Genomic DNA, 14,015 nt, shown 5'->3' on the forward strand with positions numbered 1-14,015 from the left:
TCATAATTAAATACCGTAAATACCCCGTGTACATGCATATAACCGCACCCTCACATTGCGCTCACCGAAAAAAAAATCCCTCTATACCCAAACCGATTGACCACGCAATGCAATTTAAGTTGAGGCGTGACAGGCGGCCCAATGTTAAATTAACACGAGTGGACCGTCGCCTGTTCCCAGGAAAAAGAACAAAACAGGACTTCTCGGCCGACAGCGTCAGTCCGACGGAGGAAAAATGTTTCTGCATGGTGTGAACAATCCGTTGAGCCATCACTGCCAGTCGCTTATGTTGATATCCGGACAACCAGAGGCAAACATCGCCCGCGTACACGCATACTTGAGCTCATTGTCGAACTTCTTTTAGTGCTGCAGGTAGCCCAGCCATAGCCACATTAAAATGAATAGGGGACAAAATACTACCCTAGGGAACCCCCCTCGAGACGCTTCTTTTTTCGCTTAGCACACTCCCCAACCGTACTTGCATGTACCGGTCTGTGAGAAAGCCGTGAACCAAGCGAAAAAGGTTTCCTGACACCCCCATTGCATTTAGTCTGTCCACTATTGCTTGTGTCAGGACCCAGTCATAGGCCTTCGAAACGTCTGTGCGTCAACCCACTCACGTGCGGTTCCTTGGTGTCACCCTCGACAGCAGACTGTATTGGCGACGGGCAGTCGACATGACTGTTTCGGCTCTGCTTCCCCGTGTGAACATTTTGAGGAAGATTGCTGGAGCTAGGTGAGGGAATCACCCAGCGTCGATGATTAAGCGGCACTCAGCTCTGATTGTGAGTCGCATTCTTTACCACTTGCCTCTGATCTCCACTTCAGAATCCCAGTATAAGCGCCTCGAGCCGTTGCATAGGAAAGGCCTGAGGATAGCAATTGGAGTTCCTCAGGGAGCGGCAAACGAGAAGGTAATACGGGAGAGCCAGTCTGCTACACTCCGCTTGATGGCGTCACAGAGGTTACTGACGCAGGTAATGCGTCTCGGGGAAACCAGTGCTGGAAGAGCAATAATACGGCGGCTTCGATCAAGGACGGCCTCTAATGCGCACGCTGCTGTAAACACTCTGAGAATATTGTGCCATCAGTGGCCGGGGAAACTTCCCATCTCAATGCCGCCATGGTCTTACGAGAGCCTGCAGTGTCAGCTACATGTTCCTCACATGAGAGTCAAGCGAAACACGCCAGTGGAAGCAGCCAGATTTTTGGTTCTTGAACATTTGGAGAACACTTATCCCACTCACCTTCAGATTTTTACGGATGGCTCAGTCGATCCGTGCAGAGGGGTTATTGCAGCGGTGTATATCATTCCTGATGCCCAGGTTTCCTGGGCAGCACGCCTGGATCATGTGGTGTCCTCCACCGAATCTGAGTGCATTGCCATCGCGGCTGCTTTGAGAAAACTTAAGTCGTATAAGCCGCAGGAAGTTGTAATTCTGACTGACTCAAAAGCAGCACTACAACTTTTGCAGCGTGGGATCCCCACAAAAAAGGACTGTCAGCGTTCCTTATGGCTTGTGCAAGAACTTAGCAGCAAGGGTTTCAATGTGCGGTTTCAATGGATTCCGTCCCATGTTGGCGTCAAGGGCAATGAGACCGCTGATCAGACGACACGGAGTGGGCTGCAGTTTGCACCGACAGTTAACGTTTACCCCAATCACCGGGATGACTTCAGGCGAACAGTGGATAAACATTTCAAGTCTCTGGGAAATCCTTATCGCCAGCCTTGAGTCTCAAAGGGGCTTACAAGATCGGAGGCAACATTGCTGTACCGCATCCGAACGGGCTCAGCGAAGACCACAGCATGGCTATTCAAGGTGGGCCTCGTTCGATCGCCTCTGTGTTCGTCATGTGCAGTGATAGGGAATGTACACAACTACGTAATGTGTTGCCCAGAGCATGATGTCGAGTGGACTGAAATGCTCGCAGCGATTCGAATTCGAAAGCTGGCAGCCCCACACAGCACTCTGGACCACATCGTCTTTCCAAGGAGACATTGGGTGCTGCGAAGAGACGTGTCTCGCCTTCTCCTAAGCTTCCTTGAGGAGACGGAGCTGGGAAACTTGTGGTAAAAGGACACTACCTTTGGCTAATTAGGAGGAGGTTGGGCGGAGCAATTGCTGGCATATCAGCCAGGCTAACGCCACCTGATCCCACAACAACAACCACCACCACCACCACCACCACCACCACCACTTGATGCGTGAGTTTTTCGAGAGAGAGCAGAGTCGCAACCGATGTAGCAAGGGACTCCGCTTGGTGCTCGAATACTATTTTTACCCACGCAGTGATCAAAGTTGTTTCTTTACCACCGACACTTCGTTGTAAATCCACAATTGCGCTTAGGATTCCGAATGACCAACCAAATTTAGGGTTTTCTTTTTTGTGTATGATAATTCGCTATGGGCCTCGTGCGCTTGTATGGTGGCGCCACTGATGTGCTGTGTTCAGCGCCATATTGCGGACAACTGAGGCATAACTTCTGAAGTCCGTGAGCAGACGACGTCCGGAGCATAGTATTCCGCGCTGTACGATTATTAGCAAGAGAAAGAAGAAATGACCGCTATTCTGTTGCCATGCGATACGAACAACCAAACGGCACTTTATTAAATAGAATATGGTTCGCAAAGGCGACAGGAAAGCGATGCATAACAAAAAAAAACAGTTTTATACAAGCGCCGGATTGTCTCCGCGCAGCGCGCGGTGACACTATCATTTTGCAACGGCTTCACTGCGCCGCCCAATTAAAAAATAAAAATGAAAAGACGGAAACCCCCGATCTTACCAAGCGAACGAGAGCGCAGGAGTGTGCGTCTGTGTGCGCATCGCCTCCCGGAAGGGATAATGTATGTGTTAGGGAAGGCGCGATCGCTCCACCAATGGAAAAACTTTTGTGGGGCCGCCGGCCCCCGAGGAGCATGAAATAACGGCATAACGTCCCAACGACGCCGGCAACGCCTTGGTTGCTTTGGTCGATTTGGTGGATTTGATTTATTCAGCTTTAGATCACAACTGCTGGGTTAGAACTGCTGGCATAAGCAAGCAGTTGGCGGACAGCTTATTGTGAGGAGAAGACCGACGACGCGACTTCATGGTGCCTGCAGAAGCGAATTTCTCCCGTGTATACACTCCACTATGCCTTGTGCGTGTCAAGAAGTGATTTGATGTGTTGTGTGTGTGAAATCTCGGCAAAAGGTTTGTGTGTATATTGCGACACCAAGGACATGTGGCTTCAAGAGCCCGAAGATTCAGGTTTGTAGAGGCAGGTATTTGAAAATACAACTGCTTGAGTAAACTCTACCTCAAACTGCTGAAACTACGATGAGTTCGTTGGACGGGCTCAGAAAAATATCGCAATGCTTTTTAAAGTGCTTTCATAGGTTTATAAACGCGTACTTAATATGCGAATACTTTCGGACGTAGATGCGCAAGACAAGGCTTTCATGAAGGCTCTGAACGTTTATTTACATTGTTTATCGGTCGACATAGACACGGGCACAGATATGGTAGATCACACAACAGGAGCTTTAATTGTGCACAAATTGTTCCTCTCGCATTCTGGGTGCCGTTGATAAAATAAGACCATTTGGAATAATGGAGATTGTTTCAAAGCTGACAGAGTTGTACGTGATGTTTGCGTGAGTACATGCCAGCGTGAATAGTTGTGCTGGTTCAAGTTATCTTTGTCAGCAAAAATATTTTGCGCAACAAGCCCCACTTTAAAGTACATAATAAAGAATACGGCGACCACAAGAGAAAATAAAACAATGACGTTTCGGCACCCCGAACGGGAGCCTTGTTCACATTATGAACGAGGCTCCCGTTCGGAGTGCCGAAACGTCATTGTTTTATTTTCTCTTGTGGTCGTCGTCTTCTTTATTATGCACTTCAATGTCATTCCCGACCAGACGGGCGTCCGTCGTAGCCTCGATTTCATTTCAAGCCCCACTTGAACTTGTTTTTCACCGACTGTCGCAGAAACGCAAACTACAAGTTGTACAGGAACATATGTTTGAGATATTTGAGAGTCATTTCAATAAAAGTGTAGATGGGCGTCTTCGAATTGTGGCTGGTGTGTGTCCATCGGTTTACTGTTGTGTCGCTGTGTAGCCTGCTTTATATTTTAAAGCTTTATATTTTGCTGGTATGACTACGTGCAACTCAAGCATGCATATCCGTGGGATGTTCCATGTATTTTCTTATGTGTGCTCAGATTATACTGACACCAAGGCTATTTGAGGCGCTATAAAAATAAGCCCTGAATACACGGCATGTTTTCGCAGCGGTCTTACGCCAAGTAGCGTGCACATACGCAAATGCACCTATGGATATTTTGTTTTTATTTCTTTTCGGGTACTATGTGCTTTGTGAACGTCGGCGTCGCAGGCAGCTGATCCGTGTACTGTCGTCTGCTTTTATTAGAGAAGGGGCGCTTTCTAAATTATTTCAGCTTCTATTCCCGCACTACTCGTCAGCGTAATATTTCTATTAATATAACAATTGTGAATGGAATAAAACGGGGTAATTGTTGCATAATAATTTTCCGGTGGTTGTTTAAATTAAGCCGCGTAGCGAACTGCTGTATATTTTTATTTTGTTCTCCGGAAAAAATTCCGCCGCCGCTCCCAGGTGGCACCACATGTTTACTTGAAACTGCAGCGCACGAGGCCCATAGCAGTGCACGTTATAACGAAGTTCGACTGTATTGAGTTTTTAAGGGCAGATTTACAGATGTTGCTGAGCTTGAATTACTGGAACAAAATGCTGTAACTAGGCTTAATTCTTTACGTCATAACGCCTTAGATTGATAAATAGCGACTAATATCCGGCCATGTAAATCAAGTATTAAGTCCATACGCCTTCGCCTATTTTGCAAGTTTCAATGTTTTAAAGCCAAGGTTGAGACTTACTCTTTGTGCAGAGGAGTCATATGCATGCTTTACTCGAAAACAAATTCAGATAGCGCGCATGCTACAGACGTTATAATCGACCATGGAGTTTCGTACTTGCATGACAAGCATGTCGTATGCGGCGCAATCAAATAAATATTGTATTATTTGCTGCCCATCAAACCTGCGTTAATTATACTACATACAGGCATTTTCGCTTTTTTCTTTGGAAAGAAAAACGGAAATTCGTGTGCACCCCGAGCCGCTTCTTCAGTCCCCAACATCTTACGCACGTGAGCCATCGCTGCGGGAGTATACGAAATAATTTGCCAACCCCAAAACACATGCCGAATTTAAAGCGAATCTCAAGGGCCAGACAAACGGTTACGTAACGTGTAAGACCAACACGCGGCAGTTGCAAGACTAGCCTGAATGTCTACGGAACGGAACACATCTTCCTAAGAACCAGATCTGCTGCGCTTAGGAGGCATCTTAACTGAAATTAGAGGAAAAAAAGGGAAGTTTTGTCGAGGATGTGTTGCGAAAAACTCCTAACCGGTAAACCATAAGGGCAAGAGATGGGCTACCTGCGAGACGAGGCTATGTGTAGGGAACACGGATAACTTGATGGCAGGATGGGATGAGAAGAATTTTAGCAAAGAAGGCGTTCGGTCAGCGGATCAATAGGCACGTAATCAGAACTACGTCCTGCCCATAACTATCACACCAACCACATAAGCGCCGCCTGTCCTGAACTGGCCAATATAGTGTTTTGGTTTCAATTCGTAACTGCAGCATGCCACGCTTCCAGTGTAAAAAGCGGAAGACCACTTTGCAACTAGAGAAAATCTTCAGCCGCCATTCTGGGAAAGGCATGAACGTTCCATTTATTTCTTTATTTGCCCGCCGCCCACGGTAAAATGCTGGTCATCAAGGAGCCGCAATTGCCTATAAAGCCTAATGACTGCAGTAAATCGTCAAACTCACGATGTTGCCATTACTGTGACAGGCAACGCATGAGACAGGCAGCCCACGAAATTGCCATTATTGGAATAGGTTGGGTTAGTTACGATAAAATCGCTTTCTTCGCTGGTCATTAGAGGAGCAAAGGAGGTTCCGCTTACAAACAACTAGAAGAACCCTTATTCGCCACCGCAAACTGCCTCCCCACCGGAGATGTATCGTCATAAAGTAAAAATTAGGGGAGATTTCACTGGAGTTCATGAGGATGCCCAGTAATGACAGGCGTATATCTTACGTGCTCAATATAGAAATGCCAGCATTTGCCCGCCCTATGTGACTAGGCAGAGAACGTCAAAATGTATAAACAACTTCATAGAAATAAAATATATTACTACTTACAACGCACGTGCATCTTCGGTAGTTTAATGCCCACCTACGAAAACAGGAGACGAAAAGAACTAAGTCGATTTCCTCGAACATGCCTGAGGTTTGCCATTATATTATTTTTGCATTGTGTAGATAGTGGTAACCCCGCCAGCCTGCAAATGTTTTCCCCAGAAGCACAGAAGTCTTACAGGGTAGCGAGTAATTTTTCTAAAGAATCGGACAAGGCCTTGGCACGAAATAGTGAAATGGGCGTTTAAATCTGCTGGTCAAAATAGAGGCTTACTTAAGGACATTTTTTTTTACTGACTTAATGGCTAGCTGCGCACTTCCGAGTGCCATTTCCGAGGCATCAGCGGCCCTTTTGTTGAAAGGGTATACTACCTCCGATTTGAACAAGTGAAGAAAAGGGGAAACCAGCGAGCAGAACGCAGGACAAGAGGAGGAGGCACACACACAACACCGCTGGGCCAACTGGAGGCACACACACAACACCGCACACACAACACCAGCGGTGTTGTGTGTGTGCCTCCTCCTCTTGTCCTGCGTTCTGCTCGCTGGTTTCCCCTTTTCTGAACATTATGAACCAACTAGCCCAGCAATTCACTCTCTTGAACAAGTGAAGTGAGCTTTTGTAATTAATGTTTGATACGCCGTGCGCCCCTTGCTTGCAGTGAGCGCCAGTTGAGCCAATACCTGTTTTACAAAGCGGGAGCTCATAATAAAATTGCGGTCACTGACCAAGTCGAAAGAATAAAATTGACGTTTCGGATCCCCTACGGAATCCTTGTTCACAAAGGATTGTGAACAAGGATTGTGAACAAGGATTCCGCAGGGGATCCGAAACGTCAATTTTATTCTTTTGACTTGGTCAGTGACCGCAATTTTATTAGGAACTGACCACCTGACCAGACGGACTTCCGTCGAACCCTGGACTACGTACAAAGCGGGAGCTGCAGGCGGCGGATTACGCTGACGCCTGTTCTTTCAGATTTTAATATCCCAATGAAACCACAGGTCTTCAGAATCCCATACCGTCGCCATGGGATATAAATATAGGTAGCACGCGGGTTGCAGAGCGTGGGTGAGATATTGGCCTTTCATATTGGACGTTTTGCTCAGCAGGTCTCGCACTCTGCCGAAGCATGCCGAAAAGCGGATTCACTTGATGCAGAATTTGTGCCAGTCTGTCGGACTTGGTGGCCTGCGATGCACCCTGTGCCAGCATCTGTCTACAATATTTGGCGAAACTTCGCCAAGTACAGAATCACAACTGTTAGTACTTGTACAGACTGCACAGTGCTTACGCTATGGGGCGTTATCGGTTTAAATGCGGAACCATCTTTTCCGAGCGACAAACGTGAATAGTGTAATCCTTTGTATCTGTTAAAAGTTGTGCAATTGGAGAAGTTTGAACACTTATTCGCTATGACAGTAAATGTAGACAAATACATTAAAAAAATTATATAATATATTATATTTTTGAAGAGTTCTTTCAATGTCACCAAGGAAACATGAGGTTAGTGACCCGAACAAGCAGCATCAAGATCCCACAAACTTTTCAGAACTTCTATAGTTTTTTTAGGCGGAGATAAACACGGTAGGATTCCTAAAGACGTTCCCTTAATCATTTCTGTTATTGCAAGAGATAATTTAATGACACTAAGAGTCCGTAGCTTAATATGACAGATAAAGTGCCGGACACTGCAAATTCAGACGCTAATTTATTTTTGTTTCTTAATGATCTCTTCAGAAGTTCTGTCCTTGACCTTTCTATATTTTCCACACAGCAACGGAAGCACTCCCGGCAGCGAGTGGCTATGCAACCTAGGACATAATTTAAACAATATGAAGCAGCCGAAAAAATTAATTGGACCAGTTGGCGTCGTATGGGCTGAAACTAGCTCGGACCTTAGCCGGCTTTTGCTGTTCCGCTGTATCTATTCGATCAAGAGTGGGACTTTCTGTCACATTTACTTGTCTGGTCACTTCCTTAAACTAAATGATTACTTCTTCCGAAAACGAAAACAATCAATATTGCATGGCTCGTATCAATAAGCATTTATAATCTACACAGTACAACGTAATCGATTCAGTGAACAGCACCTCAATTCAATAAACTCCGAGTAGTAAAGTGCATTTATATTTTGTGAGAGTTGCGGAGAAAACAAGGCGGAAGATATGCACATAACATCGCGATCCTAGCCTTCCTGCAGTCGTAACGAACCTTGTTATACTAGTATGGAATAGATTTTTCCGTCTGCTTTAGTTCTCATTCAAAGCTGCTTCCCGTTGTTTCGCTTTGCGTTGTTTCAAAATTGAAGGGCGCATGAAAAGGCCGCGTATGCACGCGTCTGTCGCTACGCCAAATACGTCGGGGCGCTCGGCGCCTTCCGGACAATGCTTAATGCTTCGCAACAACACGTCTCTCTCTCTCTCTCTCTCTCTCTCTCTCTCTCTCTCTCTCTCTCTCTCGTGTAGCGCTAAAGTTCTCGCTCTTTCGTTGAAACACGCCCTGAAGTGGGGGGATAAGCACGTGCAGCGCGCAGCACAAGCCTCTCGATAAGTTTTCCGGCACGCCGCTTTCTGGCAATTTCCTAAGATTAAACGTGCGTGTCTAGGCCTTCGAGAACAGGGCTTAACTCTTTTCTTGTTACACCACTCGAGAAGAGCAAATGGATTCAAGTTTTTTTAATTTTTCTTTAGGAATCGAGAGACACCGGCGATGTAATCTGTATCTGTACGTAGGCACCCATGGGGAACTAGCGGCCTGAGAACTGAACCGAAAGAAAGTAGCGATGAAAAAATCTCTTGTATGCAGATATGCGCCTCGCAGAATTTTAGAGTGCAACATAGGCAATCTTAGGGCTTAGTCGGGTAGTCAAGACGGCACTCACTGGAATATTTTCAATGGAGCGAGCTTATGTTTTCCCCCGTTCATTTACGTAAAGGGAGCGGAAGAACGAGTAACTTGCAAGATGACATACATGCGAGGGTGCGAGAAAACGCTGCGTATTTACGAGTAAACCCCCCTATAAGCTACATTCAAAGTTCGCTGGCTTTTTTGTAATAGAATATAATACATCCGTGCATGTAGTCAAACAAATGTTACTTCATAGTTGCGTACGTTCGCCGCACAGCAACTATCACGAAACAATCCCGAGGGAAGCCCGTCCCGTGGAAGGTTGACCTTTGGGAACACAGGGATTTCCCTGTAATCTCCAATGCACCCCAATCCCGCTTCACGGCTTCAATTTTAAGTGTTTAAATGCGTGATCGCTCCTCCTAAGTGATGCACGGAGGGAGAACGGGGTGCGAAAGAGGGCCGTGAGGTAAAAAATGACACTGTTAAGATTCCTCCTTTCGCCCACGTCTTCTGAGTGCTCGTAGTTAGTAAGACGACAGCTAATCTTCAATGTCATGGCTCCTGGCACCACCACAGACTTCCGGAACTTGCTTCTGCAGCACTCGCGACCAGATGACGACGGAGAGTAACGGAGGTGGGTTAGGTGCGAAGTCGATTAATAAGAAGGGTGGCAGTATCTTGGAACTCCTAAGTTGCGGCCTGACCTCCTGTTGACGTTGTAACCAGGCAGGCCACCAATCTATAAAGACCTTAATTAGCAGGAGACCACGGGTACATAGGAGATTCCAGCCGGGATATTCGAAAGCCAGCAAGTATGGTTCCCCTCTCGTTCTGCGCCAGGACACTAGACATGCAAGTGGAGTTATGTTCATGTGCTTGTACATATGCTACACTAGTACTGTATTCATAAAGTAGCTGCGTTAACCCGGAGTTTACAGGGCAATTATGTCCGTAAGTGAGCTTTTACAGCGTATACATCTAGTTGAGCAACGCAATGCAAATACATATTTATTATAAAGTGCCGCGTAAGAACCTCCGGCGTCAACCGCGTTCACCAGGAACAAGATCATGACAGCGCCCGTACTTCCAGGAACGTAAACAGAGAGTGGGAACGTTTCTACGCACTCTCTGTTCGGTTACGTAAACACGAAAATAGCCATGCCAAGTTATTTTCAAGGAAATTCAAATGTGTTTACTTACGGGGATCCCGAAGAGTTTTGAGAAGCAGTGTTTGTGGCTGTTTTCATTCTAGAGAGAATCACAGGGATTTCTTTTGCGCTGTGTAAAGTTATATCTCAACTGCGAAATATTCTTGAAGCGTAAAAGTAACGCAGTTACCAAACACGCCCGGGAGGCAACAAGCGAAAATTTTACCGTGATATACTGTGATTGCTATATTTGGATCCTTTCTTCCATTCACCCACAAAAACATGCCGCCATAGACACACTTCGGGTTGTTCTTATTCTCATTATTCGCAGGCAAACTGCTGCTATTCTAAGCACAGATAAACTTAGCATAACGTTTTTGTGGTAACTTTAGCGTGTGCCTTTCCAAGTCCGACAAATTCTGTTGCCTATTGCACGTTGTGAACATGAATACGTTGGGCGTCTGTGAATAAAACTGGTTAAGAACAGGGAAGTTATAGATGAATGGCCATCATAAGATGGGCATGCTAGGCTCATGAGAAGTCAGTAATGTTCAGAAAAGTTCTTACTTGAGGCAGTCAGTGGCAGCTGCGAGGGTATGCACCGTGACAACAATAAAACCCTGAAAAACTTCCAATTTCCCCATAATCCCTCTTGCGAAGCCACGACCTCTTTCTTAGGAAAGCTAAAAATGCGCTCTAAGCAACGCTCTTGCTCCTTGCCCTCTGGTCGCCTAGGCGGACGTGGCACTGATGCACGACGCGGCAAAGGTGATCCTGGACACGTACAGCCGCCTGCTGAAGAACAAGTCGGACATCTTCCGCAACAACTTCCGCCGGGGCGAGGTCTACAACCGCGGAATGAAAGGCATCGACTGTCAGAGCTGGCCCGCCGTCACCTGGGAGCACGGCAACACCATCGCCCAGTTCCTCAGGCAGGTCCGTGTCACCATGCAACCATTTTGGAAGAACATTCTTGAGTGACACATCATTCGCAGCAAGTGATGGTTTGAAAATACGCAATACGAAAACACATAAAAATTGTGGGTTCTCTAATGCCGCAATAACTTAATGAAAACGAAGATAAAAAAATAATGGGGAACCATTATAAATAATGACAGCGTGTGCGCGACGTTCACGTACGCTGCATTGAGCTTTGTTAAGGCTGGGCTGAGTATTTCCAGAGAAATTTAAAAATTTAGAGGTTGCGTTTTACCAAAAGCTGTCAAGTAAGCGCCCCACGTCCTCTAAAAAATTGCAGTTTGTAGCTAGCTTTTTGAACGAGTCGCTATCAGTTTCAGCATGACTGTGAGCTTGAATGTCCTTCGGTACATTCAATAAAGCACATCAGTTAAAGTTTCCCGCTCTACCTATTGTTGAATAGCCAGTTCTACTGGCAACTCATTAGCCATTTTCCCTCCAATCGGACAAACGCTAAGAATGTTGTAAAGTTTTTTTATTTATTTACAATATTTATTCGTTCGCATTTATTGATCTTATTTCAATTACTTTTTTTGCCCTAAGGTGTGGCACATCATCATCAGCAGCAGCAACAAAAACAACAACCACAGCCTATTTAGGTCCACTGAAGGACGAAGGCCTATCCTACTGACCCCCCGCCACTCCTGTCTTGCGCTGGCTGAGCCCATTCTTAGCCTCCGTGCTTTCGTATTTCGTCTCTCCATCCAGTTATACGGGCCTTAATTCTCCTTCTTCTAGTCCTGCCTCTCGGAATCCATTTCTGGGTATCCTCGTGGTCCACCTGTTGTCCGTTCGTCTCACTACATGGCCAGCCCAAGCCCACTTCTTCTTCCTCTTGATTTAAACTATGGATATCTTCTACTCGAATTCGCTTCCTGAAACAGGATATTTGTTTTCTGTGCCTGAGTGTTACTCCTGTCATTATTCGCTCCATGACTTATAGCGCCGATCTGGGTTTCCTTTCCGATTGTTTAGAAAGGCGCCAAGTTTACGCTCCATATATAATGACCGGATGAACGCATGGGTAAAAACTTTTCTTTTTAGGGATAGAGGTAGATTAGTTTTCATTATTTGGTAGTGCTTGCCGAGTGCGCCCCAACCCATACTTATTCTGCGCCGGATTTCCTTCTCTTGAATGGGATCAGCAGTGACTACCTGTCCAACGTAGTTATATTTTTCTACTTGATCTTGTATTGCCCTACCTATGCTGAAGAGGCGATTTCAGCATGCTTATTTATTATTACTTACTAATTACTCATGTTTATTTTTAACCCCACTCTGAAGCTTACTGGGTGTAGATCTTGACTCAATTTCTGCAGTTTTTCTGCCGATTCACTGAGTAAGGCTCTCCATTTTGGATCGGGAACATTTCGCTTTTCTTGTGAAGGATTATCATGCGCGTAAAGTTATCATATATGTCATATAGGAGTATTATATAGGCCTCTTCTTTTAGTTGCTTTTTAACGCTGCCAGCACTGCTCCTGCGTATTAAATAAACACTTTTCCACAGTCTATGAATGTCACGTAAGGATGTTTATATACTCTACAAATTTATCGATTGCTTGAATGATGGCATACATGTGATCCTTTGTAGAGTATCCCTTTCTAAACACAGCCTGTTTCCTTGGTTGTTGAAAATCTAGGCCGTCACTTATGCAGTTAACTAATACCTTGGTAAACAGCTTGTAAACAACTGACAGTAGGTTTATGGGTCTGCAATTCTCGAGCTTTTTGTTATCTCCGTTCTTGTCAATGAGTAATATGCTGGCGTTTTTCCAGGCTATTGGTACTTTTGAAATCTCGAAGCATTCTGAGAATTGTTTAGCAAGCTTTTCTAGTGCAATACGTCCATCCTCTTTTGGAAGGTCCACCGTTATGCCATTCTCGGCTACGGCTTTTTCTCCTTTCATACCCTCAACGCCTTTTCGACTTCCTCTTTAGTTACTAGCGGGACATCGAAGGATAAGTTTGTTGGTTAAGAAGTTTCCCCTGATGCAACGTCGCTGGCGTACAGCCGTGTTTAGAATTGTTCTGCTACTTTTATTATCTCGTCCATATTGCGCGTAATGCCACGTACGTACATTCTGTCCCTGTCTATAACTGGCTTCCTCTTTGTTGCCTTCAAGCTTCCTCCTGCATCCAGCGTTTTCTCGATCACTGCCATGTTGTACGCATGATATAGTTTTATTGATCAATTTTGACAACTCCGCTATTTCAGTTTAATCCATTGTACTCGACAATGTCATGTTCTTACGTTTCGCAATAAGTTCTCTTATTTTCTTTGTTGGTTTACCATTATGTTTCCAACATTCTACTTCTCCCACAGATTTTGCGGGGTCAGTGATTGCCGTTGTCAGGATTTCATTTAGCGTGTCATCGCTGTCGTCTTTCTCATCAGTTAAAAGCGCGATTTTCTTTGTAAGGTTCTTTTAAACTCCTGCGACCTGATTCTGACTGACTCCTTGGTGGGTTTCGCACGTTTCCCTAGTTTTCCTCTCTCTCTTTTGAGATTTAGCCTTATTTTGTACCTGCCCATCCTATGGTCGCTGCTCCAAATCTTGCTTAGCACCTCCACGTCCTGCACAATACCTGGGTTTTCACTTAATATGCAGTCAATTATGTTTCTTGTTCTCCCGTTGGGAATTTTCTATGATAATTCCCTATTCTTTCGTTTGCGTAAGAATGTGTTAATTAGCCTCACAGTATTTATCTCCACAAATGTGACCAGTGTATCTCCTGGTGACAGCTCACTTGGCGCTCAAAAGACGACAGGCACACCGTACC

The 14,015-nt window shown here is 45.4% G+C and overlaps 1 protein-coding gene across 4 annotated transcripts in view; it reads left to right on the top strand.

Annotated features, from left to right (window-relative positions):
• The window catches only part of LOC144173879 (glutamate receptor 1-like), a 294,845-nt gene that overhangs the window by 223,153 nt on the left and 57,677 nt on the right, over positions 1-14,015 (top strand). For all 4 annotated transcript variants that reach the window (XM_077702179.1, XM_077702177.1, XM_077702180.1 and 1 more), the window contains one exon: positions 10,989-11,189. In XM_077702179.1, coding sequence (XP_077558305.1) covers positions 10,989-11,189 — 201 coding nt within the window. The remainder of the gene's footprint in view (positions 1-10,988; positions 11,190-14,015) is intronic.

The sequence above is a fragment of the Haemaphysalis longicornis genome, unplaced genomic scaffold (assembly GCF_048455015.1).
Source record: "Haemaphysalis longicornis isolate Haplotype H1 unplaced genomic scaffold, Haemaphysalis longicornis Haplotype H1 scaffold_3, whole genome shotgun sequence".
NCBI lineage: Eukaryota > Metazoa > Arthropoda > Arachnida > Ixodida > Ixodidae > Haemaphysalis > Haemaphysalis longicornis.